Below are 26,437 nucleotides of genomic sequence, written 5' to 3' on the forward strand. Positions count from 1 at the left end.
AAAAGTTTAATAGTGTTCAATACTTTAACAAAATGCCTAAATAAATAAATTTCTAATTTAATCCCTGCATCAAAGGTTTCCAATGACAACAGAAATGGAAGAGGAATAGACCATCCCTTTCCTGGTCTTTTTTATACACGCTAAATAATTAATTTCTCAGTAGTTTTATTTCGGTGGATATTTAACTAATTTAATGAAATGATGGTCTGTGTGAACATACTAATTCTGTGTGTACTCTACAGTAGTTTATAGTGCTGTTTGATAAGTGTGTGCTCTTCCTCTGTCCAGATAGGCATACATTAACATTTTTGAATAAGCATTTCTTATCACTTTTCTTCCAAGACAGATTTAAAATGCCTGATGCATCTGATAGACCTTTCCCCTATATTTGCATAAGATATCTTCTAGGGGGTGGGTGGAAGGGAAGAGAGAGGTAAAAGGAGGGTGCATAAGAGTGAGAGATCAGGTAGTTGTACCCTGCACGTGGTCTTCTCAGCCTCAACTAGCAATAAGGCATACTGGCAGCTCTCATCTTCCATGCATGACAAGTACTTCTTTTTTTTTTTTTTTTTTTTTTTTTTAACCTAACCTACGTTATTGTATATTGGGCTTTTCTGTGAAAAAGTTGTATTATTTTGCTGGATTTTCTGATAGTAGCTGGAAAGTTATTGTTGCTACTCATTGCTTGAAAGGCAGTGAACTGTGTCAGTATTTACCTGATGGCTGTATACTTAGAAGGTCTCTTTTCCAAGCTGACACACTAATACTTTTCTTCATTCCCCCCTATGTTATAATAATTATATTGAAGCCTCATTGCAGTCTTCTGTGTGCAGTATGTGTTCAAAAGATTTATTTGCATTTCTCAGGGCTTAAGTTTCCATATCTTTCAATTCATACATACTTACATTCTAATCTACTGGAAAAGCTAACAATTTGAAGGTGAAAGAAATGCAAATATTTCTTATACACATTCAGCATATATAAGAATGTCTTCTGGATGCTTGATTAGATAAAACTATTGATTGAATTCAAATAAGTTACTAATATTCCTAATCAGAGCTCAGAATTCTTTTGTTCATTGACATGCTTTATTTTTAGTGATAGAAGATTTATCTACCACAAAATGCCAGACTTGCAGGAGTTAACAATATTGACCAGGTTTATATAAACAGTGGGCTGAATATGAATTTGCAAAAGGTTAGTTGTCTTGTAGCTGGGAATCTAAATGTGGTTTGTGATACAGAAATGTGCACTTAAAGTGAGATATTCACAATTTACCAATGTGTCATTCAAATTCCTAATACTTCCTTGCATGTCAAACTATCTTTCTGGTATCTGCTGAATAGTTTGTGATTGACAAATTCTTGGGTTATTTCGATATGAATGTAGGACCATGAGAAAGATGCTTTCCTTAATAAGCAATCTTAATTTACTGAAGCATTTCTTTCAAATTACATGTTTTTTTTTTAAATATAGACAAGTAATGTAAAGTATGTGTGGTGTGATGTTAGTTTTTTTGTGTTTTGTTGGGTTTTTTTTATACAATAGAAGAGTCAACTTGGGGAAATGAAAGAGTTTAAATTACTACCAATCAAATCACAGTATAGTTATGAGAGATAAAACCAAACCTTAAAAGCACCTTACTGCTACCCCTCCCTTCTTCCCTGAATGTCTGCTTCCTCCCCCCACAGCATTACAGGGGGGTAGTAAGTGATGGTTACTGTCAGTTCATCACACTTTCTGCTGCTCCTTTCTCCTCTCATTTTTCCCCTACACCAGCATGGGGTCTGTCCCATGGGGTGCAGTCCTTCAGGAACAGACTGCTCCAGTATGGGTCCTCTGCAGGGTCACAGCTCCTACCAGCAAACCTGCTCCAGCATGGGCTTCTCTCTTCGTGGGCCACAGGCTCTGCCAGTAGCCTGCTCCAGTGTGGGCTTCCCACGGGACCACAGCCTCCTTCAGGCATCCCCCTGCTCCAGTGTGGGGTCCTCCATGGGCTGCAGTGGGACAGCCTGTCCCACCATCCTCTGCACCATGAGCTACAGCAGCCTTGTTTCTTTAAGGAAGAATTCTGAAATCTCAGAAATTATTTAGTAAAAATTGGAAGACGTTAAGTAGGGAAGGCCATGATCTGTGTTGTGCAAGAGCTTCTCAATCAGGGAACAGGGAATTTATTAGGACTTGGTAGAAATCTGCAAAATCCTAAATAGGATGCGAGAAAGCTGATAGAGATTAATTATTCTCCATCTCTCCTGGAAGAACTGAAGGGTATCAAATGAAGCTGGTGGGAGACAGGCTTCGTCTTTGTAGCCACAGTGATGGAAAGCCTTGCTGAGGACATTGCTGGTGCTAATTATATTTTTGTTGGAATTCCATTTTGGTTGGTAAAATATGTATTCATCAGAATATGCCCAGCAAAAACACTACAGTTTCTTAACTGTCCGTTAATGTCTAATATGTAAAAGAAAGATTCTGTTAGCCAGCAGTACTATGGCAGCAGAAACATCTTGTAGATTTTAGTTTGGAATTTGTGATTACGCTAGACTTCTGTGAAAATAGAACGTGCTGCTTTCCCATCATGAGACAGAGCGGTACAGAGGGACAAAGAATGCTCCAGATGAGCCATGTCTCTGTGGCTGCAGGTGGGTTAATGATAACTGTTAAGTGTGCTGTGAGGCAGTTATCTGGCTCTCAAGCAGATAATCTGTGGGGATAACTTGGTAAAACAGAGTGAATTTCTGATGACTAAACCAGTATGGCAGTGCACTTTTTGCTTTTGTTCTGCAAGTTTTAAGTAAGCCAAGTAACTTACTTACCAGTAGTATGTGGAATGCAGTAGAATATGGAACAGGGAAAACAAAAGGTCAGTACATTACTGATGTCCCCTCCCTGCCTTTCAGCTAACAGCTTCAATTTCTTCCTTAGAGCTTTTTGCATCCTTCACAGTTGTGTAATGTGGAGCAGTCCTGAGCAGGAGTCCTGTAACAAATATGGAAAACTGTGAAAGTAGCTTGCAGGGTAGTTAATGTTGCTAAGGAAGTGCTAACAGAAATATATTTATAACATGATAATTTCATTTCTGTTAGCTGAATGGGGGGCTAACACCCTAAACTGGTCAGACTTTTCCTCAACTTTTTCCTTTTTCTTTTTTTCAACTGCCTGAAGAAGCTGAAGATGTATTCTCCTTGGTTCCTTCAGTGCTTGCCAGCTGGAGGTTGCTTCTCTCACAACTCATTTCTGTCCTGGCAGTCTTGCTTATGATCACAGCCAATTTAGGATAATTTTTTCCTAGGGTAATAATTGTCAGTTCTGAGGACTGTAGGGAAAATAGATTAAAACCCACTGGAATTAGGAAGTGGTAAGATGCATGTAAGGGAAAGTAAGTTCACAAAGTTTTGTAGATTATTTATTCATGTTGGATTTCCAGAAACTACTCAGTGAACTAGGGCTCTGTTGGGCTGGAGCTGTGCAAATAGAATATGATACAGTCACTGTGTGATGAAGTAACTTCATTTGCACTCAATTTTCAGAAATCTTGTGTCCAAAATGTTTTTATCTTTTTGTTTTCCTGAAGCTCTAAGCAGTTCTTGAAAGCAGTGCATTTCCTCTTTGAACATCCCCAAACAAATATAAACTTTCTGGTTTAAGTGTCTTATTTAACACTAGTTCTTCAAAACATGTTGAAGATCTATCAGGATAGTGATTTAATAGCTTCCTCAGGTAGGAGCTACAGAGGAAGGTCTGTGGCCCAAAGTCACTAAGTTTAGAAAGACCTTTTTAGGCTTAACATTATAAAATCAGGATCTAATAAATTACTTGGATCAAAATGATTTTAAGTTATAGAATATATAATTTTTTACTTTATTTTTTTTAGATTAGAAACTACATGCTTGTATGATAATTTCTAGTTTTGTAGACCTTAGAAGTACTGGATGGAATATGTATGAATGATGTGGTTGAACAAATGAGTTTTTTTAGTTCGTATGATTAAACTCCGCATAATGTGGTGTAAAACAAAACATATAGTTGATAAGAAATGTTTGCATTTCTAGAATAGAAAACAAATATGTTTTAGCTAGTAATATTGTGTCTTGCTAAATTCCTGTTTTTTCCATAGCTATGCAAATTTGAAACTATCATGACAATCAAAATGAAGAGGAAGATTCTGAATTTTTTTTTTTTTTCAAATCCTGTAGGAAACAAGCTTCTAATTCCTTTTGTGGACTGCTGAAATACTTCTTTCTTTATGAAGTGTGTGGGGTATCTATATTTTCAAAAATAAATAGCAAAACCTGCATCTCTGGATGATCGTAATACATTACTTCCAAAGATAAAATAAGATATTGCTGAAATAAAAATCTTGTACAGTCATATTTGTGATTGGAGGGTGAAAAGTCTAATGTGTGCTAACAATGACAGGTAATGCAGAAATGACTTGGAAGGTGTAGTATGTAGTGTGGCTATTAAATTCAAAGATTGTGTAAAATTTAATAGCCATTAGTGAGGCAATGGTAATTTGTCTAAAACATTTGGAATTTAATATGCTGGAGCTGAATGTATCAAATCAAAGGTTTAGAAAGATGCTTATCAGATTTGTGAACAGTTTTGTTAAGTCTTGTGAATGTTTAACACTCTTTTTCATCCATCCTTTAATAAGATAATCTTACAATTTGGGTTGCTACTATTTTTCATTCAGAAGCACTTAAAATAGCAGAAAAAGTCGTCAGAGTTACTGAGAGATAGGATATGATACCGTTCCTGTCCAAAGGAATTCCACCAGATGGGAAATGTGCAAGAATTTGTCCTTTTTCCTAGTCTTTATCCCCACCAGTTGTTTGGGGACTGATTAATAACTATTTTTGTTGCCCTCACTCAAAGCAAACTCCATTTTGGTGGAGGGGGTACAGGAACATGCTTCATTAAGTAGTCTTTTTTTCTGTGATTAATGTAACGTGGAAACTGGCCAAAAAGCTGCTAAGTTTATCTGAAGTAACACTTGCAGCTTTGTGGAAGTATGCGGCTGAGTAATAGTATAAAAATAGCAAGTTATTCTGAGGAAGAGCATATGTTCTGTAACAATGAGAAATTGGTATACAGATAAAAGAAATTACAGATCTAAATATAAATTTCAGATGAGAAAGATCTGTGGCTTACTGCCACAAAGTCTTCTGTCGACGCAGCCATTAAAAGTTGTTTAATGATCATTCTTCTAACACAGTTATTTAAAGAAGCACCGTCATTGATAAATTGCTGTCCCCCCTTAGAGGTGCATATTTTGCATTCTGTAAAAGTACAGATAATAGGCACTTTTTATATTCAAGTGCACACTAATATGCCATACAGTGACTATAGCAGGATTTTTTTTTCCTCTTACATGAAAGTTACGCTGCAGAGTTGTACTACTTGCTTACTATTTAAAGACACTGACAGCCAAATGTTGCTATCTCCTGTTAGAATTAAAAATGAAGAGAACATTGGAACAGATTGCCAGGTTAACTTGAGAAAGCGGTTAGGTATATGTGCTTAGACACTGGAAAACAGTTCCAGTGCAATCACTTATGCAATATAATTTAAAACTCTCCATGCTTGAGTAGATAAAAGTATGAAGTACTGCTTTGAGGATTAAAACCTTTCTCTATAGAAGCTGATCTGTTTCGTGGAAGTGTTTAGATTTCTTTACGAAACAGTGAAGAGCGCAGGTTGGCACCAAGTTCCTCAAAATCTCTACCTTTAACTGTTTGTCCTTTTTTTTCCCTTTCCTTTTTCTTTCTTTTTTTTCCTTTTTATTTTTTTTACCCTTTTTTTTCTTTCTCTTTTTTAAGCTTCTCCTTAAGCACTTAGATATTGGCACACGTAATAGTCATATTGATTGAGCAGAACAAGAGATTAGAAGATTAAGTTGCAGTTAGATGTGGAGTAACTAAAAGCATTACGAAATAAAATCTGCGTAGAGCTGCTCTGTTCATCAAGCTCTACCTAGCATGAAGCTGACTGACAGAGCTCTGAAAGCTTCAAGAATAGTTATGTAAAATAAAATCTTTATTGACAAAATTTTACTTTTCAGGAGATGCTAATTTGCAAATATTAGACCTTGTTTAGGACAGTCTTGGCAAAATGAAAATCAGTTCTCATTTGGTTTGTGAGTAGATCTTTTTTGAACCACTTGCACTTCAAAATCTACATGCCACTTGCTGTCATTTGCCATCTGAAAGAAAGATGTGATCCTGCAGGGCTTGTTTTTCAGAGGAGGATGAAATGTTGGCAAAAGAGAGGTAGAATTTGGGTGGGGGGAAGCAGGGTGAGGTTAAAGAATTGAGCTGGCATTATTTGTATGATCAATTAATATATATATATTTAAAGTTATTTCTTTTTCCCTGTCTCTTAATCATTGAATAACCAGCCTGATCTCATTAGGGTCTGTATTATAAACTGCCTATGTTGCTGCTGCTGGGGAGAAACAAGAAGAAAAGGAAGGTTCCAAATTCCAGATAGAAAATTATTGAGAAATCAAGAGAAAAGAGGAAAAAAAAATCCTTACAGATTTTTTTCTCCTGGGGATGTTTCCTCTCTCAACCCTGATATTTTTCTCTGTAATGCTGAAAATATGAGACAAAGTAAATATAGTAACTTTAGCTCTTTCATTTATGATTCCCTGAAAAAGGTAGGTCACTTTCCTCTGAGCCATCAGTCATCTCTGTATCTAAAGTAGTGCCAAAAAAGGCTGGGTATAGGAGGTAAGATAGTATTTCTGCTGTTAAAACTTTAACACATAGCTGTTTATTTGGTGTTTAGAGTTGTCTTCTGGTAATAAAAGGTAAAATAAACCAAAAAAATCATAGTGAATTTAATGATCTTTCTGCGTATCTGGGATCTGTTTCGTCAGTATGTGCTGCAGATGCTGGCTGGGCTACATACCTAGTTTTCTGTGAAAATAAGTATGCAGAGGAATAGCTGATACATGTCAAGATCTCATCCTAATACAGATTTCAGATGCAGCTTGGAAACTGAAATACAGGTAAATTATTGGCAAAAAAACCCATGAGAATACAAAAATATCACTAGCCAATATAGCTGTGAAATCTAGGCAGTTTGAGATTAATCCTTTTGAGGTCTTCTGGCCAAAATCTACAGTTGAAATATGCTCTCTGGCTGTTTTGATATGGCTTTGGAGAAAGTGGTAGATAGTTTCCTTAGATAAGGGAGAGCAAAACGCATTATATGAAGTTCCCTCTGTAGAGATGCCCCTATTACTCTATTTTACTTGTTCTTGTGATTTTTAAAAAGAGCTGCATCCACGATGCTCTTCATTTGGAGTTTTGTGCATCCATGCCATATGTTGAATACATGCTGAAGAGTAGTTGTAGAATCTATGCAGCAACACTTGTCCTCTATCTCCCTTCCCACCCACACTGAAGTAACAGACTTTGAGTCTGTTATTCTCTGCACCACTTTTTCCTCCTGCAAATGTAAATGTTCTGGTTATACCAGGTCAGTGTTCTGCAAACTGACCAGGGCTATTTATTTATTTATTTATTTATTTTTAAATTTATTTCTCTGACTCACATTTGAGGGTCTATTTATAGGTTCCTTAAAACACTGGGCTGGTGTATCTGGAATACATAAGCTGAACATTCAAACCTTAAAAGCATCTAAAGGTGAATATAAAAAAAATCACTGAGTTTCTTCAAGTGCTGCTGCAAGCACTAAATCTGTAACCTGGTTTCTGTTGTTTTTTGTATTTTCAGTATATCATGTGGAAGTTAAAGGAAATTTTAAAATGAAAAGGGTTTTAGAAACCAGCTTTAGTTTTGGTTTTTTTTTTTCAACTCATTTGAAATACATAGTCTTCAATGAGAAATTATGCCCAATTTGGCTTGTACATGCTAGAATTTTGGCTTGTTTCCATAGCTGCTGTGTACTCTGAAATGTGCAGAATGAGAGGGCAAAATATCTCATCCTGTCTGTTCTAATCTTGTTTAGAGTTTTTTCACTCTTAGCATCCTGTGATAGTCATTTTTAGCAGTGGGATCATAAACAGGCTTTAATGCTTGATTTGTCTTTCACACTGAGTGTAAAGGAAGCGTCTAGAATGTATGATGAAGTACGTGTGTAGGCATGGAGAACACAAAGCTATTACAAGAAGCGTTACAAAAGGTGATATTTCACATGCGAGCCTGTAGACAGATGTGAAACTCATGATTGTCATTGTGTAAGCATTTTGCAAATGAAACATTGCAGCATATTAGAAAACCATTATGCTTTTGTCATTGGTGATTTGGCCATGTGCATGAGATGCTGATCTTGCTGGGTTTTGATGAGGGGGTGTAAGAATTTTTTTTTAAAGGTATGTTTTAAAATAGATAGTAAATTTCTCTTGAGATTTTTACTTCAGGTACAGAATCCTTTGCATATCCTGCTTTGGTCGTCTGTTTAAGTCAAATTGTGAATGAAGGCCCAGATCACATAATCAAAGGCAATGGGATATTGACTCATATGAGAAAATATTGTCTAGGAAAATGACCTAAAGTAGCTTTGGAAGTTCCAGCATTCCTTTGAGTCTTTTTATTGTGGGGATCCATGATGTAAGAACAAGTATCTACAAAATAGTTTCTTTTCTGGCTGTGGAACATGAGTAACATATGAACATAGAGAGACACGAGTTTGTGACTATCACTCAGGCAATGATGAACCTTCTTGGAGTGACTCCATCCAAGAACAGCTTGAGGGACCCGTACCAACAGTGATCCAGACACAAGTTACATTTTTCTTTAGACTCTGAAAATACTCTGTCAAGTATATTTTCTCCTTGTATAACCTGAAACACGATAAAGAGTGTTCTTATTTAATTTAGTGCTTGTTTAGTCTTGGAGCCTTACAGAAGCCTCAAGGTGGGCTGGAAAAGGACAGCTGGGGTTGATTCTGCGGCAATGTGAATAACTCTCAAGGCTTTTCTCTGTCTGAGTTCTTGCCCTGGAAAGTGCTGCCTGGGCTCTGGGAAAAACTGGAAGAGTGTTCCTGTTTTAAAAGCTTTCAGAAAACTGGAGTCCTCTGACTAGTTGAAAGCTAAGCTGCAGCACATGCTGCACACATTAATTAGGAGTTTTTTCAGTGACTGAGTATACCAAAACTCTTAGTAACACAAAGTGAATTTTTAACAGGTGTTGTTTCTGTTTTATCCACATGCGCACCTTTTTATAGATTTTGCTCTTCCCCCCCCCCCCCCCCCCCCCCGGCAAAGGTATTATAATGAAACAGCTTAGGGAAATGAAACAAGCTGTCCAAATTTGTAAAAGCTGCACTTCCTCAAGGAATTTCAGTAATTTGTAACAACTGTTCTAAATCAGGATTGGAACGCTTTTGATATTTTTATATTTTTTTATTTTAAAAGAGAACTGCAATGATTTCTCAAGAAGTCAAGGATGATCTTTAGAAATTGTCTTGATATTTGCAGAGTTAACAGTTACGCTGAAAGAAAAATAGATATTTAATATATAAGCCAAAAGTCTTCCCACTTGGTCACATTTTGTCTTTCAAAATGAAACATGTAGCGGGTTTTTTTGGTGGTTTTTTGGTTGTTTTTTTTTTTTTTTTTTTTTTTTGCTGTGGTGCTGTTAACCTAGTAGGAACACCTGAACAAACATGGTAGTATTTGCACATGCGGAAGTAGAATGTGTAGGGTAGTAGACACTAGTTAATTATACCAAAATGTGTGGAAAGCTCTGATGTCTGGTAGGTTTTCCAAGTGGCATATGTATTAATTATTTATATTGTGGCTAATAATGAACTTTATGCTCCTGCACTACCTCCAGTACAGTAACTTGTATCTGCTATCAGTTTTTAAAGTTTACTGTTTCTTGAGGAGCCACTGTACTAATGAATGCTGAGATTTCAGCAGATGCTGGAAGGAAAAGTAAACAGCATGAGAGACACTTGGAAAATAGCAAGGCAGTGCATTCTGGATAGAATAGGTACAAAAGAAAAACAATATAACTTTTTATTGGAATAACAAAAACATTGTGCCATTCATTTCGCAAATAAGAAGTAGAATATGCTGTTGTGCTTAGCAAGGAATTAAAATTGAGTGTACTTTTAAATGATGATGTTTATGTGAGGACGAAAATCTACATTAGGAATTATTTGCATACAGTAACTCTACTAATTCAAATATTTATATATTTAAAAAAATAGGTTGGCAGAAATTGCATAAAGTGTGGAGAAAGAGAGGAAAGGTGTCTTTAGTGGATATGCAAAAATTATAAGTACCTTATGCCCTAAGGATCTGTGTTTGCATTTATAAAGATCATTTCACAGAGTCTGTATGGCACATGCAGTACATGCTAAAAATATGAGAAATTTGCCTTTGGATGAGCCGTGTTACAGTAATTTGTTCAGAAGTGAAAAGGAATAATTAAAAATCCTCAAAAGAACATAATTTCTTGGCACATGCAACATGGCTAAATACTTACACACCTGTCCTCCTCCCCCCTTTCCCCCCCCCCCATTTCTCGGAATGTGTGTAATGGAAAGCCATCAAAACTGCTCCAAATCTATGAGATTTATTCACACATGTGCAGCCATTATAAGGGAGGGAAAAGCTGTCCTTAAGCTAAAGGACAGCTTTAGTGTTAAGAAGCAGTGATTACAGACCAGCTGTGCATACATGCATGTTTTAAATGCCATAAATGTTTTAACTGTCAAGGAAATGAAACTATGGGAATGCACAGTAGCTGTAGTGTGATTTGTTTATGAACATGAAATATTTGCTTGCTACACAAGGAAATAACTTCAAAACCTGGTAGCATCACGTAGTCCATATTTCTCTTCTGGCTGAGTAGAGTCTTTTCTCATAATCTCCACACTCTGAATGGTCTCTCTCTGCAAGTCTTGTCATTTTTTCCTCCCAGTAGAAGGGAAATGGTTCCACAGAGGCTGTTTAGTAAGTAAATATGTAAGAAATTAATAGAACTATTGTAAGGTCTGAAGCACGATCTTCAGCAAATGGAGCTTGGCAGTGTCCAACTGCATGCTAGGTTACTGGGAAGATGCAAGAAGAATGCTGTTAGAATTGTCCAGCCATGAAAGGTGATGTATCTGTGGTAGATTTCTATTGGGTACATTGTAAAATCTTACAAAATGTGGCTTCTCCATTGTGTTAGATGGCAATCTCTATGGATGCAAAAAAGAAAGAAAGAAATGTGTGAGAAGGTGAAGTTAGTGTCTCTGCTGAGTGCTGTCATTCTTTCAAGAAAGCAAGGGTTTCTGCAGGCTGCTGGCTTGGACAGTGGCTGTGTTACAGGGTGGGGGGCACAGAGAGGACAGCTCCTTGTGGTCTTCAGCAGCTATTGTTTTTCGGTGTGAGGGTTTTCTTTTGTAGTGAGAGAAGTTGAATATTGATCTAGTACATAATATATTGCAAGTACTCGAAACACCCAAAGCCCTGGGTTGTTTAGGCACTGAATCTTTGATGTACTTTACAAACGCCAAAGGAAAGCATTGAATAAACCATGAGACCACAGATGTAAAGGTAAACCTGGGCTATTGCTGCGGCTTAGCTTTAACCAATTTGTCTTAATCTGTTTTATGTTACTTTAATGCACAAAACCAAATGGAGATGTCTTGGTGGATTTTCCTCTTCCCACTTCCCCAAATACTGTTGCTGAAAGTGGTGATTTGTGTTTTTAAGAGCTTACTAAATCAGGACAATGAGTTTGTGTTAGTTCTGTCAGAGTTCCTTTTACATCTGGTGTTAAACATTGTCTGTTAGAAAAAAACATGTCTCAGCAGTGAAATTGAGAACCAGATTGTTACCTGCAGTAAAGAAACATGCAGTACATGCACGGAAATACATTTACAGATGTGGCTGTATGGCAAAAAGTAAATGTCAATTAAAAAATAATGGTGATTTTTTAGTTCTTTTTTGTTTCATTACCCTTGATCACTTTGACCAGTATAAACTGACTATAAAATACTGGTATTTTGTTAGATGGTATCCCCTGTTCATGTACAGATGCATAAAAGCCTTCATAAAAAATCCTGTTCGTTACTCCAAAGTCAGCTGGATCTAGTCTGTTAGATAACTTGGCTAATGATAAATACAGTTAATTTAGTCTTCCTTACCAAGTAATGCAGGATGGTTTGCATTTTGTTAGCTTCAATTCAAAGCAGCAATGAGAAAAGCTACTCTTAGGTAGTGTTTTTGGTTCTTTTTGATTTTATTTTTTTCCCCTCCAAGTAAGCATAGATTATTACTACTTAGATGTTGTAGCTGGTATCTTATTATGGCTACAAGTATTGAACATCTGGTTTGAAACACTGTAATAATCCTGCAAAACTGGATTTAAACAAATAAAAGGAAGAACTGGGATAGTAAGCTGATTTACAAGCCTGCAGAGTTCGGTACTGCTGAAAGAAGTGGGAGGGAATAACAGAACCAGCTAGTTGACTAACCGTTTCCCTTCATTGTTGCTTTTAATATCACAACAGCCTTGCTAGGTTTCTAAACTGCCATGAGTTACATCGACGAGACCATGTATGCTCTTACTGGTAGGTTCTTTTCATTTAATATCTAAATTGAAAATTGTTCCATGTGATCCTCTGTGATTTTTGAATGAGTTGAAAAATGAACTTCCATTTCTTTTTCAAGTACTGTATCTTATACTGTGCTGTCCTTCATGAGCTGAAGTCGTTTGAGTTGGTTGCTATTACAACTTGGTGGATGAAAAATCCTTGTTTTGTGGTTTATGTTGCAGGTCCTGTTAGTAATAAGTATTATAGTTAGAAATCCTAAATAATACACTAAATAAGCAAATGTTTTTCAGTAATTTCACTTTTTAATACCCTAGATAACCTGAAGTGGTTTTACAGTGGAGATCTGCAGTTGTACAGTTAAAACTAAAATAAGCTGGGTTTATGCTTGCTATGCTCAAAAAAACTCTCAATCAACTATGAAGTCTGTATGAAGTTCAAGCCTGGTGTCTCAGCAGCAGTGCAATTGAAGATTCTAGCCTGTTTTAATGGTCTGAATGGGAGTTAGATTAGATTCCGTGTGTAGTCAAAAAAGTTGTAATAGGGATTTCAGCTGTTACAGCTATTTATTTTTGTCTGATCAATAATGTGTCTGTAATGTGGCTAAATATAACCAAAAACTAGGGGAGGGCACATCAGTTCAGAATCTATTTTATAGCATTGTTCATGTAGTGGGATGTGCTAACTTCTGTTCCCAGCATATTTCTTTACTTAATAGCTTTACTTGAAATGTATAAGCAGCTTTTTAATGATACTTTTCCCAGCAAAAAACACCATGAAAACCAAACCAACCAACCAAAATCCCCTCCAGTAACAGGTGTTTTTCCTAGGCAAGGCATAATTAAAGAATAGTTGGTACATTTTAGGTTCTTCATTTAAGACATGATGTCAAGTTGTCTGTTCACATTGATACTTCATAGTTTCTGCAACATGTATTTGCAAAGTGACTTCTGTGTTTTGTGCTTATATTTGGATATTTACATTTGAAAGACAAAAGCATTAAGCCAAATGCTTCAGGAGAATCATGAGGTTGATAAAAATGAGATTTTGAAATTATCATAGTTTTATTTATATTCTTATACTGAAAACCTGAAGTAATTCCATTTAATGTTGCATAGGAAAACATGGTGGACCGTGGAAGGTTCAGCTAAGAGTGCTTGCCAGCCACTCTTGCCCTGAAGTATGGGTGTACTATAATGAAAGATTTCACATAACTGTCTTTTAATGCCAGTGTTTTTGGAGAGCCATCAAGGGTAGCATCAAGTACTGTAAGGAAAGTAAAAATTAAAATCTAACAGTAATACATAAATTTCAGAGTAGTGATAGCTGCATAATGTGTTGCATTTTGAAGCCATCTCTACCCCTCACCTGAGGAATGGAAGGGTAATTAGCAAGTAACTTTTTGCTGAAGTGACAAAATAAGCTTGTTTTCCAGACATCTTAATCATTAATACTGCCCTCTGCTTCTTTATACTGAAGATGATGATGATGCTTAATAGTAATAATAATTTACTCAGTTCCCTAAATACAGGGCATCTTTGTGGAATCCTTCAAAGTTTTCCTTCATTCACGTCAGTAACAAATTTCACCACCTCAGTCTTCACTACACTGCAGTGCCTGATGCTGGATCCTCAGCAAATCTATACTGTTCATAAAAGTTCTGGTGGACCTGTGACAAGACACACCTCAGTGAGGGATTTGGTCTATGCTATTTTCATTTGCAGCTGAGCTGGAATTATGGAAATATATGGTCATCTCAGCTTTTGTTAAAGCAAACAAGCCAATGAAACAAAAACAGCCTTTTCTTTCCCACCCTTCTTCCTAGACCAGTTAGCAACACAGCTATAGCAGCCTGCTCTCAGAGGTGGTGGGGAGAGGCTCCCGGGTGTTCTCCCAGATGTCTACTGAAGGCAGCTTTCCCAGCTGCCATTTTTGGGAACCTGACATGTTCTACACCCTGTCAGACCTGGCAGAAATCATTCTATGAATTCAAGAGTTATTGTGATGAGGGACTAACGGATAAGTTTCATTTCCTTAGGAAACTAGGCTAAAAATAAGTTATTAGCTCTTCTGTATGCAGAGGAAAAAATTTTAAATGTTACTACCAAATTTATTGCCAAATGGGAGACAAAAAGTGATTGTTTTAAAACTATGACATTTTAACCAAATAGTGCAGGGAGTCTGTTTAATTTTTCAGGTTTTTGGTTGTGAGTTCTTTTTCCTCTCTCTTCAGAACTCAGATATGCACAGAGATGGCATATTCCTGAAACCATCTCTTTTTGGTCTTAGAAATAGCCATTGTAGCTTAGAAGTCTTAAAACTTAATTATCCCTGCTACCAGAGCCCAGACTTTGGGACACCAAATGTGTCTAGTGTTTCAGACCAGTATTCCCAATTGAGTATATAATCTCGAAGCAATTGTTATATTAGGCATTCCAAAATCTGTGGTGTTAATAGTCATAATAAGTATAGACTTATGCTCATATTAACTGCTCAATTGACTCTCAATGAAATTAATGAACTTCATTGGATTCTGAATATTGGAGGGGAAGGAATTATTTTAAGCCAAGAAACCTACTCTTTCAAGGTCTGTCTCCAAGTGTAGCTTGCTGTTAGACAGTTTTCCTCCTCTAGTTAATTTTTTTTTTCTCTTGGAATTAGCTATAAATGAAAGGGTGTGCAAACAAATGTAAAATAATTTCAGGATGACTTTTGTCAGTGCCATTTTGGTGCTGGGCAGTGTCAATGTTAAGGAAAAGGTCATTGCACACTCCCCACCCCCTGCCAGATACGTTTTTTCCAGTTTGAAGCATTACTGTTTCTGTAGCCACAACATAGGTAAAATAATGTTACAAAAAGACAAGTCATGCCTTAAAATCAACTACTAGTAAATATGTAGCATCAAAGTAGTCTTCAGTTATTGGGTGGGTTGTTTTGTACAGTGTGCCTGACCACTGCTCTAAGTTGGGGGGTGCATAGGATATTTTAAACAATGTTTCTAAAATCTGTTTGTTTCATACTTGCGCAGGTGGGAGGAGGTCAGAAAGAGGAATAGTGAGGGAAGGCCTTTAATACTGCAGTATCTATGTAGTTGTTCCTGGAGGTATGTGGAAGAAATGAAGCTAGCTAGGATTTCACAGTTTGTAGCAGAACTCCTCTGTGGCAATTGCACATTTCTATGCTTCGTCTGTCTGTAATCTTCCTCCCCATCATAGGTACTTGTAAGGTCCAGCTGTATTTGCCATCTTGTGTAGTTACTGTGGAGAGCAAATGATGTGGGCCATGATTGGAATTTTATGTAACTTCCATGATGTGCTCTTACCTTCAATGCCTGAGTGCTGATAGGAAGCGTAACTTCAATTGTGTTTAGAATAAAGGCAGGGTTTGATTTTTATCAAGATTTTATTTTATTATTTTTTTTTAATCCAAAGGGAGAATTTGGAGGATTTGTAGCTTGTAGGAAATAGTAACATTTTAAAGCTTCTCTGAACCTTCTAAGTTGCTTCCTCTCTATCTCAGATAATGTCAGCACATCATCCTGGCAATACAAGTTTCAAGAGTTAATAGAAAATTTTAAATAATACAGTTCATTGAATAGTATGATTAATTTTGTTGATCCAGTTTTCTACCTTGAGTTGGTGGAAGATGAAATGCAACAGTGGTATGAAGAATGATGTTCTTGTATGAGATCATTACACATCTGAACTGTAAAGCAGAGAAACAGGAGAGTGCACAACTCAATGAGAAAGTTTAAAAGCCCTATGCTTACAGCTGGATTTGATGTAGTATTGCAGTGAAAAAGCAGATGCTGACAATTATTATCACTCTGACTGCTTTTTAGTGCTGTTTGATTTTTCAGATGATGCTCAGCTCACTAATTTGATATTGTTAAGCAAGGCTGTTACTAGAGCTCTCTTATTTCATCATTTGTAATTACTTTTGGCTTCATAAATCAAAATAATCCTGATGATTCTGTAATTTATAATCCTGGTAATTGTATATTTTCATTAACTTACTATTTTTCAAATCTTTATTGTGCAAAAGATTGTTATTGCTGCCATTTATTCAAGAAATGGTCATATGACTCGGGAGGTTTATTTCTTTCTTTTATATAGGAACTATTTGCAAATACTATGCATTTTGTACAAATGAGACATGAAGATTGCAGGACTTAATATATCATTTTCATACAGCAGAAAGTATTCACTGAATAAATCATTTGTAAGTAAACAGTAAAATTTGTTGAATAACTGTGAACAGCATTATTCATTTCATGTTTGGTATTATGGTTCCAGTTTCTTTCATGTCTATCTTCACAGGGAGAACAGTGAAATAAGCAAACTATTTTAGGCCGATGAACACAGTACTTAAGAATAAACAGAACTTTGAATTTTAAGGTGTGAGGTCATAAGTATGTTTTGGAGTTGCAGCCATTTTTTACTCTCTTCCAGATTTCTGTTTGCAGATATTCTAGCAAGATTGCTAGCTTAGTCTAACATGATGATTTGAAAGGATGAACTTTTATATCAAAATGTATAGCAAAGTGGGAGTAAAGTTTTGAAGTTATGCCAGGAGAATCTTTGACTGACAGATGAAGATTTTTCTTATGAATTTTTTCCCTGTTGTAGTGTTTTCCCAGACTGTGAAGAAGATTTTAGGCTGTGTGAAGCAGATTTATCCTTTTATGTACTCACTTATTCTGAATTGCTGCATTTAGAAACATTATGTAGAGTTGAATGCTGTTTGATAATAAATTGTCAAAAATTCTAAAGAATATAATCTTTTTCTCAGGCATGTATTTGCATGCAGTAGTTCCTTAATGAATATTTATGGTTTATAATGAAAACCTTTCTTTAATGTCATGCATGTCTACTAAGAATACTTAGTGTGGAAATAGAATTAGGAGAACTGCTTTATTTTCCATGAAGACATGACAAAACTTTGAGTATGTCTGTTGAAGACTGTTCTTCTTTAAGTTAGTTATTTGCTAATTAAGTTATTTTTCATGCTTGAACACATACTTGTAGAGCAGAAAGATGTGTAGGTCTATGTACTATTTCACAAAACCATATTTGGTACCTTGGATTAAATCCTAGTAAGTTAAACCAAGGGGAGAAATACAGAATCATTCCAGAGCTTGACATTGGATTAAAAATTACTTTTTATGTTCTTCCTGTGTGACTCTTGCACACATAGCTAATATTCATGTAAAACCTATGTATGTGAAGAAATAGAGGCCAAATTATGTATATAGAGAATATACACAAACCAAACATTCACTTGGACAGTAGCATTATGTATGTAGGTAGGATCCTCTCATTTCAAATAAACCTCTTCCTTCAAGTACTCTTTACTGTGGTGATTTGTTCCTTCTGCAAGATACTAGTATTACTGTATAAGAATGATGTATAACTAAGCTGGTTATTTTTGCATGACAAAGGAGCAATTTACCAATCTCACCTGATTCAGGAAGTTACTTTGGCTCTATTTTAAGACCAAAGTACTGTGTTCCCCAGAAACTTACTCACTTCTTTCCATCCTGTTTTAAAGAAAAGATGTTATATTTCACATATTTTAATGTTTTCAGATTTTAATCAGCTGCTTCCAGTCATCATTCCCTGATCAGTTATACTTCAACAAAATTAATAATCCTAATTCTGTGTTTACAGCTGTGCCATCAGGAAATCAGTATATTCTTTTTAGACAGATGGGAGTTTACAGTTTCTGTGCTGTAAACAGCTGGAAACAATTCTGCTTGCATCCTGAGTTTACAGAAAACTGTGTTGGTACTATGCCCAAGCTAATACAGCCTGTTTCCTAGCAGCAAGGGTTCTGTGCTGTCCTAATTGTAGTTAAACAGCTTTCAGTTAGCCCAGGAGGCAGGCAGAGATGTGTTGCGTATGCCTTCAGAGAGGTTAATGGTATTTCCATTTAAATCCGTGGCAATTCCTCCCTTCATACTCATCTGTGAACCTTTATGTACTTTGACTCTGAATTTTGAAAGAAGACATAAAGATAATGAGGGATACTTTTCAATTAGGCTTTAGAGTAATGACTAAGAAACATATTCCACTAAAGAGATTTTTACTTTATGAATTTGCAATGTTATGTGCAGTACAGAACAGTATGTACAGTACAGTACATACATACACATATCTAGTGTTTACCTAGAACCTTCAGTCAGAGCTGTCCCTTCTGAAGCCTGGCAATAAACCTGTTTCTCCTTTAGTTTTGGTGTTACCGTTACTGCCTTTCTCCATGATGCCTCATGCACACTCGAAGCTGTTCAAGGGTATAATATACCTACTGCAAATAAAACCAGAAAACCCCCTCTCTTTTGCCTTATTAATTTTCTCCTAAATAAACAACATGTTCTTGAGGTCTAAATATGCCTGACCATTTGGAACTGGCGATGTTTTGATTTCAGAAAAAAGAAGAAATGTTAAGTCAGTCTTGGTGAAGTTAAGCAACTACATATGCAAATAAAGTAATTTGTCTAATTAAAATTCAGTCAGTTATTACAAACTGAATTAAAATGACAGTGAAGGAACAGCCTCAGGTGTATGACTGCATTTTAAAGTGCTACATTTAATGTTTGTGCAGATGGTTTTTATATTTTGGAAAGTGATTAGCACCTTGGCTCTTCTGCTTTCAGGAAAGTTTTTTCTTTCTTTAACAGTGCATAAGATTTCAAGATTTTGTTTCAACATTTGACCTACTTAGCAGAAAAGTTCTGATTAGTGCCATGTAATATACTCCCTCAGTTTTGGAAGTACCTTTGGGTAATGTAGAGAAAAGTAATCTCATCTAGGAGTGTAAATGGACCCTATCACATTTTAAGATACAGATTTCTTCTTTTTCTTTCGATTTCCTCTGCCTAATTTAGACCTCAGATGCAGCCCTGTTTAATGAATCCACATTCAACTGTTGTGCTTAACTGATAGCTTAATTGTTTGCATATAAATTCTTTTATTCCTTGACTGATTAAAAAGAATCCCTCCCTTTGAAGTCAGGTGCCACAAACAGAGCCTAACCAGTTGTTGGGAGGAAATCAAGCTTTTGGTTATTACTAATTTTCTGGGTTCTGTGAAACACTTCCTTGTTAGCAGGGCCTAAACAACTGTGTCCCCAAAAGGTAAAGGAGACTGGTTGCTACGGGCTATGCGTCTGGTTTAGGAAAACCCATGGGCAAGGAGAATACAAGCGATCAGTAGCCTTCCATCTAGACTGTAGTAGGAGCAGGATAGTTTGAAAAGGACTCAACTCTTTTCATTTCTTTCTTTACCTGCTTTCCTGTGAAGTGAGGCATTTGCTAACGAGATAATATACATTCATCTGGAATTGTTGAAGGAGTTCCTAAATATTTCTCATTCCAAGTAATCTATAGCTGCAGGAAAGACAGTGCTTCCCTAAACATGAATTTCAGCAGCAAAAGTTGGCAGTTATTCCATTTCTTGCTGTGAATTTCAGGGCTGACAAGAGGAGTAACTAATGTCTTAAAAAAAAAATGCAAGAAAGCTTCTGCACTGCTTCAGCTGGGACTTACAGACTGGCACTGGTGTGTGAGACCTGTCTGTTACTACAAGAATTTGGCTGCAGTGAGGGTGGATAAATCCCGGTTGGTTGGTACATGATGTAAAGAGTCATACAGATTTATGTGATAAATTCTCGATCATGCCTTTTGTAATGAAACGTAACCTTCACAGCTTTGTGGTTTTAGAAGGTTATGAAGCTAATTTTTAATGGTTTGGGATTCTGCCCAACCGCTTTCTGAATTCAGGTGCTGGACTTGCTTATAACAACATGATGTAAGTGTAGCAAGTGATGAACATATTTAATACCAAAACTAGACTGAAGGCTTGGCAAAATTGAGTAAGGCAAAGATAGCAAAGTGAAATCAAATGCTGTCCTAATAGTACAAGACTTCAGTCTTTGGCCTGTGTGGAGTAATGTTTTGCAGTTTTCCCTGAAACATGAGTAACAATTCTGAATGAATAAAACGTGGTGGCAGCCATCTATTTTGTCCTCTGTTTTAAGCTGATGTGCAACTTCGCTGTTTCTTCTGAGGACTCACAGGTCTTGGGTTTGTGTCCTGACTGAGGTCTGTTACTTTTCTTTGCAGCATCAGCTTAAATATTTTTTCTTACATATTCAGTGTGGCACCTACAGAAGTCTTCCATAAATATTTTAATGATAAGAAATGCCTTTTAAATGAGACATTACTTTTAATTTATAACAGTTAGGAAAATATTTTCCAGTGTTGTATACAACAGATTTTTTTATTATTGAGTCAGAAAATTCAGGTTGGTTTATTTGTACTTTTGTATGGCTGTATATTTGTGTGTGATGCAGAAATGCTTTTAAAGGTTTCTAGATCATGCTCCTTATATGATGCTTCTAACAGTGCCATCTTTCAGGTTATTTAGAGATGGTTGATAGCAGTCATACCTATATATCTTTTTGCATTTTTCCTTTGGAATTACTTCATGTGCTGCTGTGGATGGAGTCAGCTGGTAGATATGTAGAAAATGTATTAACAGCCCTTGGTAGAACTTTCTTAATGACACTGAATGACTAGAAGCCTGGAGAGAAGGGGTTTTATGTTTGCCCTCTTTCTCCTTCATTCCTCTTCGTTATTAAAGTAGATAAGGAGTGCAATTCTGAATTACAGTTATTCATACATCTTAATATGTGACATCTGTGTTTGACAAATACCTGTCTGCACTGCGTTTTATCTGCTCTGAAATCTCAGAACAGTATTACAAATTCCGTCATTCACACCATAAACCCATTCCCTGCTTGGTAATGACAAAGAATGGAATGCTCTTTACTAAATAGGGCCATTCTGTCATTTCACTTTGTCTTAATCATTTTTACCATGCTTACAAATACCATGGTTTCAAAAAACCCTTAAGCATAACTGCTTATATTTGTTTCTCCAATCTAATTGCCTTTAATGTGAATTGATATTGTAAGTGGCTGTTGTTTTTCCATAAACTTGACAGAGAGCAACAAAAAATCTTACCTGATTTGGAAAAGTGAATGAGCATAATGTCAAAGCGTTTAAAATAATATTAGTTGGTTCATATTGAAAAATTTATTCGAGTTGTATAATGCAAAGTAAAGATTATCGTGGAAGAAGGTAAAGTTAGTATTCCTCTCTCAACACAGATGCCAACTTGGTGGTCATCTGTGAGGCTTTATATAAAGGCAGTGATCTACTTATGTCTCTTAATTGCCAAATGAGATTTGAAACATTTGATTTTAAGTGTATGCCTTTTAAGCATATGCTTTACGTACTTTGTGTGCATATCTTGTCATATTAATTTTTCAGATCATCATAGTAGTGTAGTCGTATAAATGTGTAATGCAGAAAGAAGTGTTATTTTAGAAGCAGGAACACCATTCATTATAGATGCAAATTTTTATTGCAGTAATGTTTTAGTCTGGCTTACTGGCTGTACCTGTAGCACATGCCAACAGCAGCAGTTCCTGTATCAAGTGGCTGTATTTCATTTTCTGTGTGGACATTTCAGGTGCCTACAAAGTACTGATACAGGTAAATAAATCATAAACTACGAAGGATCTGTGATTGATGATTGCTCTTCAAGTCATGGACTCGCACAGTGGAAAGGAACAAATACACTATTGTAGTGTCTCATAGTAGAATATGTTGCAGACTCCCACAGTAGTCAAATGTCTTGAACAGAGTGATAAGTTGCTTGTTTGAATGATGGGTCCTTGCAACAGTTTCTTCATCTTTGATTGCATGAGGTTCCCCAAACCCCAGTTTCACTGACTTGTGTGACCTCTCCAGCACATGTGATAGATTGCTGCAGCATATCTTCAACTATGTACAAATCATCTCCTAAATAATCTTAACTACAAAGACTGTTGTATGTGACCATTTCTGCATCTGGAAGAACAGCCTGCTAAGTATTTGCAAGTGTCTTATCTGTGTATGATTCTGTTAATTCTGCTACAGAAACTGCGTGAGTGTCTGTCTGGAATGGCCAGAGACTGCATTCAATATATTAATCAGTGTATTGAAGCAGATGAGTTTTTCAAGGCACAGCAGGACCTGACTGGGGGAATCATTAGAAACATCTAAAATACCCACATGGCAAGCTCCTTTAGCAGTTAGTCAAATATGTAATAATTTGCAATGAGAGTTGAGAGTAACTCCTTTCATCTTATCTCTGTATAGAACTACCTGGTGAGTTCCTGGGGAACACCTAGGGAATTAATGACTTGCATGCATACAGGAGGCTGAGACAGGAACAGGTGACTGGAGGAAAGAGGGAGATACTGGGTTAAAAAAGCTAAAGCTCACTTGAAGCTGAATCTGTCAAGGGCCTTTAAGAACAAGAACAATTAAAAGGGCTTCTGCAGGAGTTTCAGCTGCGGAATGGAGACTATGGAAAATGTCATCCCGTTACTGAATGGCACAGGGGATCTGGTGACAGAGAACATGGATGAGGCGAAGACACTCAATACCTTCTTCACCTCTGTCTGGTAAGACTTTCAGCAATCCTAGGCCATGAAACCAATAGGAAGACTGACATTCACTAAAGGAAGATCAGGGAATGTAAACTGGATGCATACAAATCTATGGGAGTTGATGGGATGCACCCATTACTTAAGGGAGCTAGCCAGTGTCAGTGTGGCTGCCCCATCCCTGAAGGGTTCAAGGCCAGGTTACACAGGGCTTTGGGCAACCTGGTCTAGTGAAAGGTGTCCCTGCCTAAGGAATAACCACACGCTCCAATACTGGCTTGGGGCTAACTGTCTGGAAAGCAGCTTTGCAGAAAAAGACCTGAGGGTCCTGCTGGACAAGTTGGAAAAGAAGCCAGCAATGTGCTGTTGCAGTAAGGAAGGCCAATAACCTCTTAGTCTGCATTAGGCAGTTTGCTGTATGTAGCTCTTTTTATGGGAAGAGTTTGATATATTTTAATTTGAAAAATATTTAAATATCTACATAAGCAGATTTATTTTTTATATAGCTGAGACAAACATGCTGATCTCTATGTTGTTTTAGTTCCCTTAGCTGCCTTTTATTTATATATATATTTGTATAAATTTAATGAAATACATAGCTATAGGCAGATTTTCTAAGAGCTTAAAAATCTGACCACTTTCAGGGAAATAAAGCTTTTTGATTCAGTCAGTTTTATTTCCCATTTATCTTCCTCCCTCAAATATAATTCTCATAAATTAATGTATAAGAATGAACAGGTTTAGCAGAAAACCAGTATTTGTTGGAAGTTGCAAAAACAGATTAGCTTTATTAAGTATGTCTTTCAAAATCTGTATTAGACAAGTTACAGTACAGTAGCAAAATCCATGTCATTTTTTGTACTTATTATAGCAATATATTGGGAAAAGGCTTATCTAAAATATAGTTTCTGTAGCTCAAGGTCAAATCCTGCTTCCTTGGACCTTATGGTGTGTAGTACAGATTCTGCCTTTCTACAGTTATTGAAAATGAAAACACTTTTGGGCATGTACTGCTTTCACACTGGGGTTCTCAGAGTGCCTATTTCACATGGACAATCTAAGCCTTGTTTTGGCTGTTGTAACATCCTGCATCCACCCTTCCCCTCACCCCCCAAATGAAAGAAAAATAACAATACAACCCACACTTAGCACAGAGATTTTACGGAACAGCGCATGTGGAGTCATGCACCATTAGATGTATTTCTGAAGAAGGGTAGTGCCTAAGATTAGATATACTTGTGAGGAAGGGTAGTACATAAATTGTATCAACCCAGAAGCTTTTTTCTGTAGTGCAATTAGAGAGAGAATATCTTCTCACTAATGTGAGAAGCCAAACACCGGACTCCAGCTTTTTTTGTTGGCAGATATTTCTTTAACCTTGAGGTGCTTTCACAGGAGCTTGTCAGAGACTCTGAGTGTGTAACTATAGCAGGAAAATACGGGGGGGGGGGAACCAAGCTTTTAAAAAGATGACAATTATATAGGAAATCTCATATTGTATGAAATGACCGGGAACCCCCTGTGTGGAGGTTCAGGGAATGACATTTGTATCTACCTTCCCCTGCCCCTCTTGACACATGGTAGAAGCTTTTACAAAGTCCAAACTTGAAGGAATGGCTGAGAATTTCTTTTACAAAGGGAAAAAGCAGTTTTTCAAGGACTTTTTCAAGCTCTGCATTAGTTCTGAGGTTAAGTCAGATATGGTATACAGATGGAAAAGTGTTTCAAGAGGATCCGATACAGGACTTTTATATAATTCTAAGATAAATGAAATGAACTGGGGAAGTTTCTGTAGCTTAGAAAGGCTCTTGAGACTCCTTTAAATTGTATCCTATAACTCCCAACCCCTGCAGTATTGTGCAGAAGTGGAAAAGTTCCTTCTGGACCCTAGGGTCCATACAGTGCTTGCTTTAGGCAAACTGGGCAGGCTCTGAGGCAGGGGCCAGGTCTAACCAACAATTCACAAGGCAGTGTCATGGTGATGGGATGCATCCTAGTTTTAGGGCTTTTGTTTCTGTTTCATAATGGATAGTATTTCCCAGTTCAGAAATAACTTGTTATTTGGAGAACCAATAGTCTAGGGTGAGTGAAATTTTAGGTGAAAGACTGGTAGGTGAAGACGTAGTCTATTAATTAGACATCCTAACAGAATATCCATGGGGAACATAAGCAGTACCAGACAGGTTGTTAGAGATGTTTAGGTTTGGGAGCTGGACTGGCAGAGCTACTAGCTAGATGTGGATGTTGGCATGCACTGAAGAGCAGTTGGGTGAAGATGGGGTTAGGGGAACTTACCTGCAAAACTAGGGGAAGACTGGTCTGCAATGGAAGCTGATGACTCCACTCAATATCTGCAGTGTAGAGGATTCTCATACTGGAGAAATGCTGAAAAGGTTAAGCATGTTACAAAGTGATTTTCTTCAGTGTTTTAGGGAGCTCAGTGAAGAACTGAATAACTGTGTTTGAAGGAGGCTGCATAAAGTGCTCCATAAACTGAGTTGAGAACCTTAATCATTTAATCACTGAACTTGGGGGGGGGGGAGAGGGAGGGAATAAATGTTGGAAGCTTTTTGTTAAATGAGTAACATTCGTCCCAGATACAATGATTGTAAGTAGCATATGAACATGTAATTAAATTTTTGCAAAATGAAAATGTCAAAGACAATCCAAACCCGAAGTTTTGTAATTTCAGAGTGCTTAACTTTATAGCCTTAAGATATTTTAAGGGGTTTATGTTTGTAAAATATGCTTATCAAAAGCATAAAAGTAGAGTCATGAAACAGTTTATTCCTGATTTTTGCTTTTTCCTGGGGGATAGCTCTTGAAAATCTTCATGAGCAGATGTTTCTTGCTTTGTTACCTGGGACTTTTTGTTTGGTTTGTGGTTTGTTTGTATTGGTTTTTGTGTGTGTTGAGTGTGTTTCATTGTTTCCTTTCTGTTGTTGTGTTTGGATTTTTTGTTTGTGTTTTTTTTTCCTAAGGAGATGCAGATATATAGAGGAGATGTAAATGAAGAGAGAAAGCCTGCCTAGTGATATAGCTTCCCTGGAGCACTATTGTAATTTTCATTATCTTAGTTATATATAGTAAACTCTAGCTTTAGGGAAAACCTAGAAAAACAGTTTTCACTGTCTATGTATTTTACTACTTGCATTAGACTTTTGCTTGAACATTTCTATCACAAATATAGCAAAACCCTTCAAACTCTCCTGAAAACATTTAGTCTCTTTGACAGCTTATTCTAAGTAGCTCATGGAGTTGGGCTTGATTTTAAGATAATTTTCACAATTAAATATTTTGACAAATTACTACCATCTTTTTTCTGCTGGCAATATTTTGACAGATGGGAGAAAACGTTTCAATCTCAGGAAAGTATTTTAAGGTATTAAAAGAATTGAAAAGACTTAGAGGTAGT

The 26,437-nt window shown here is 36.6% G+C and overlaps 1 protein-coding gene across 1 annotated transcript in view; it reads left to right on the forward strand.

The window, feature by feature from the left end:
• The first annotated feature begins 12,504 nt into the window (after window positions 1–12,504).
• HDAC9 (histone deacetylase 9) overlaps window positions 12,505–26,437 on the forward strand; it is a 395,548-nt gene continuing 381,615 nt past the window's right edge. The window contains exon 1 of the mRNA XM_031052375.2: window positions 12,505–12,543. Within this exon, the coding sequence (XP_030908235.1) occupies window positions 12,507–12,543 (37 nt within the window). The 5' untranslated portion in view covers window positions 12,505–12,506. The remainder of the gene's footprint in view (window positions 12,544–26,437) is intronic.

The sequence above is a fragment of the Melopsittacus undulatus genome, chromosome 1 (genome assembly GCF_012275295.1).
Source record: "Melopsittacus undulatus isolate bMelUnd1 chromosome 1, bMelUnd1.mat.Z, whole genome shotgun sequence".
Classification (NCBI taxonomy): Eukaryota; Metazoa; Chordata; class Aves; order Psittaciformes; family Psittaculidae; genus Melopsittacus; species Melopsittacus undulatus.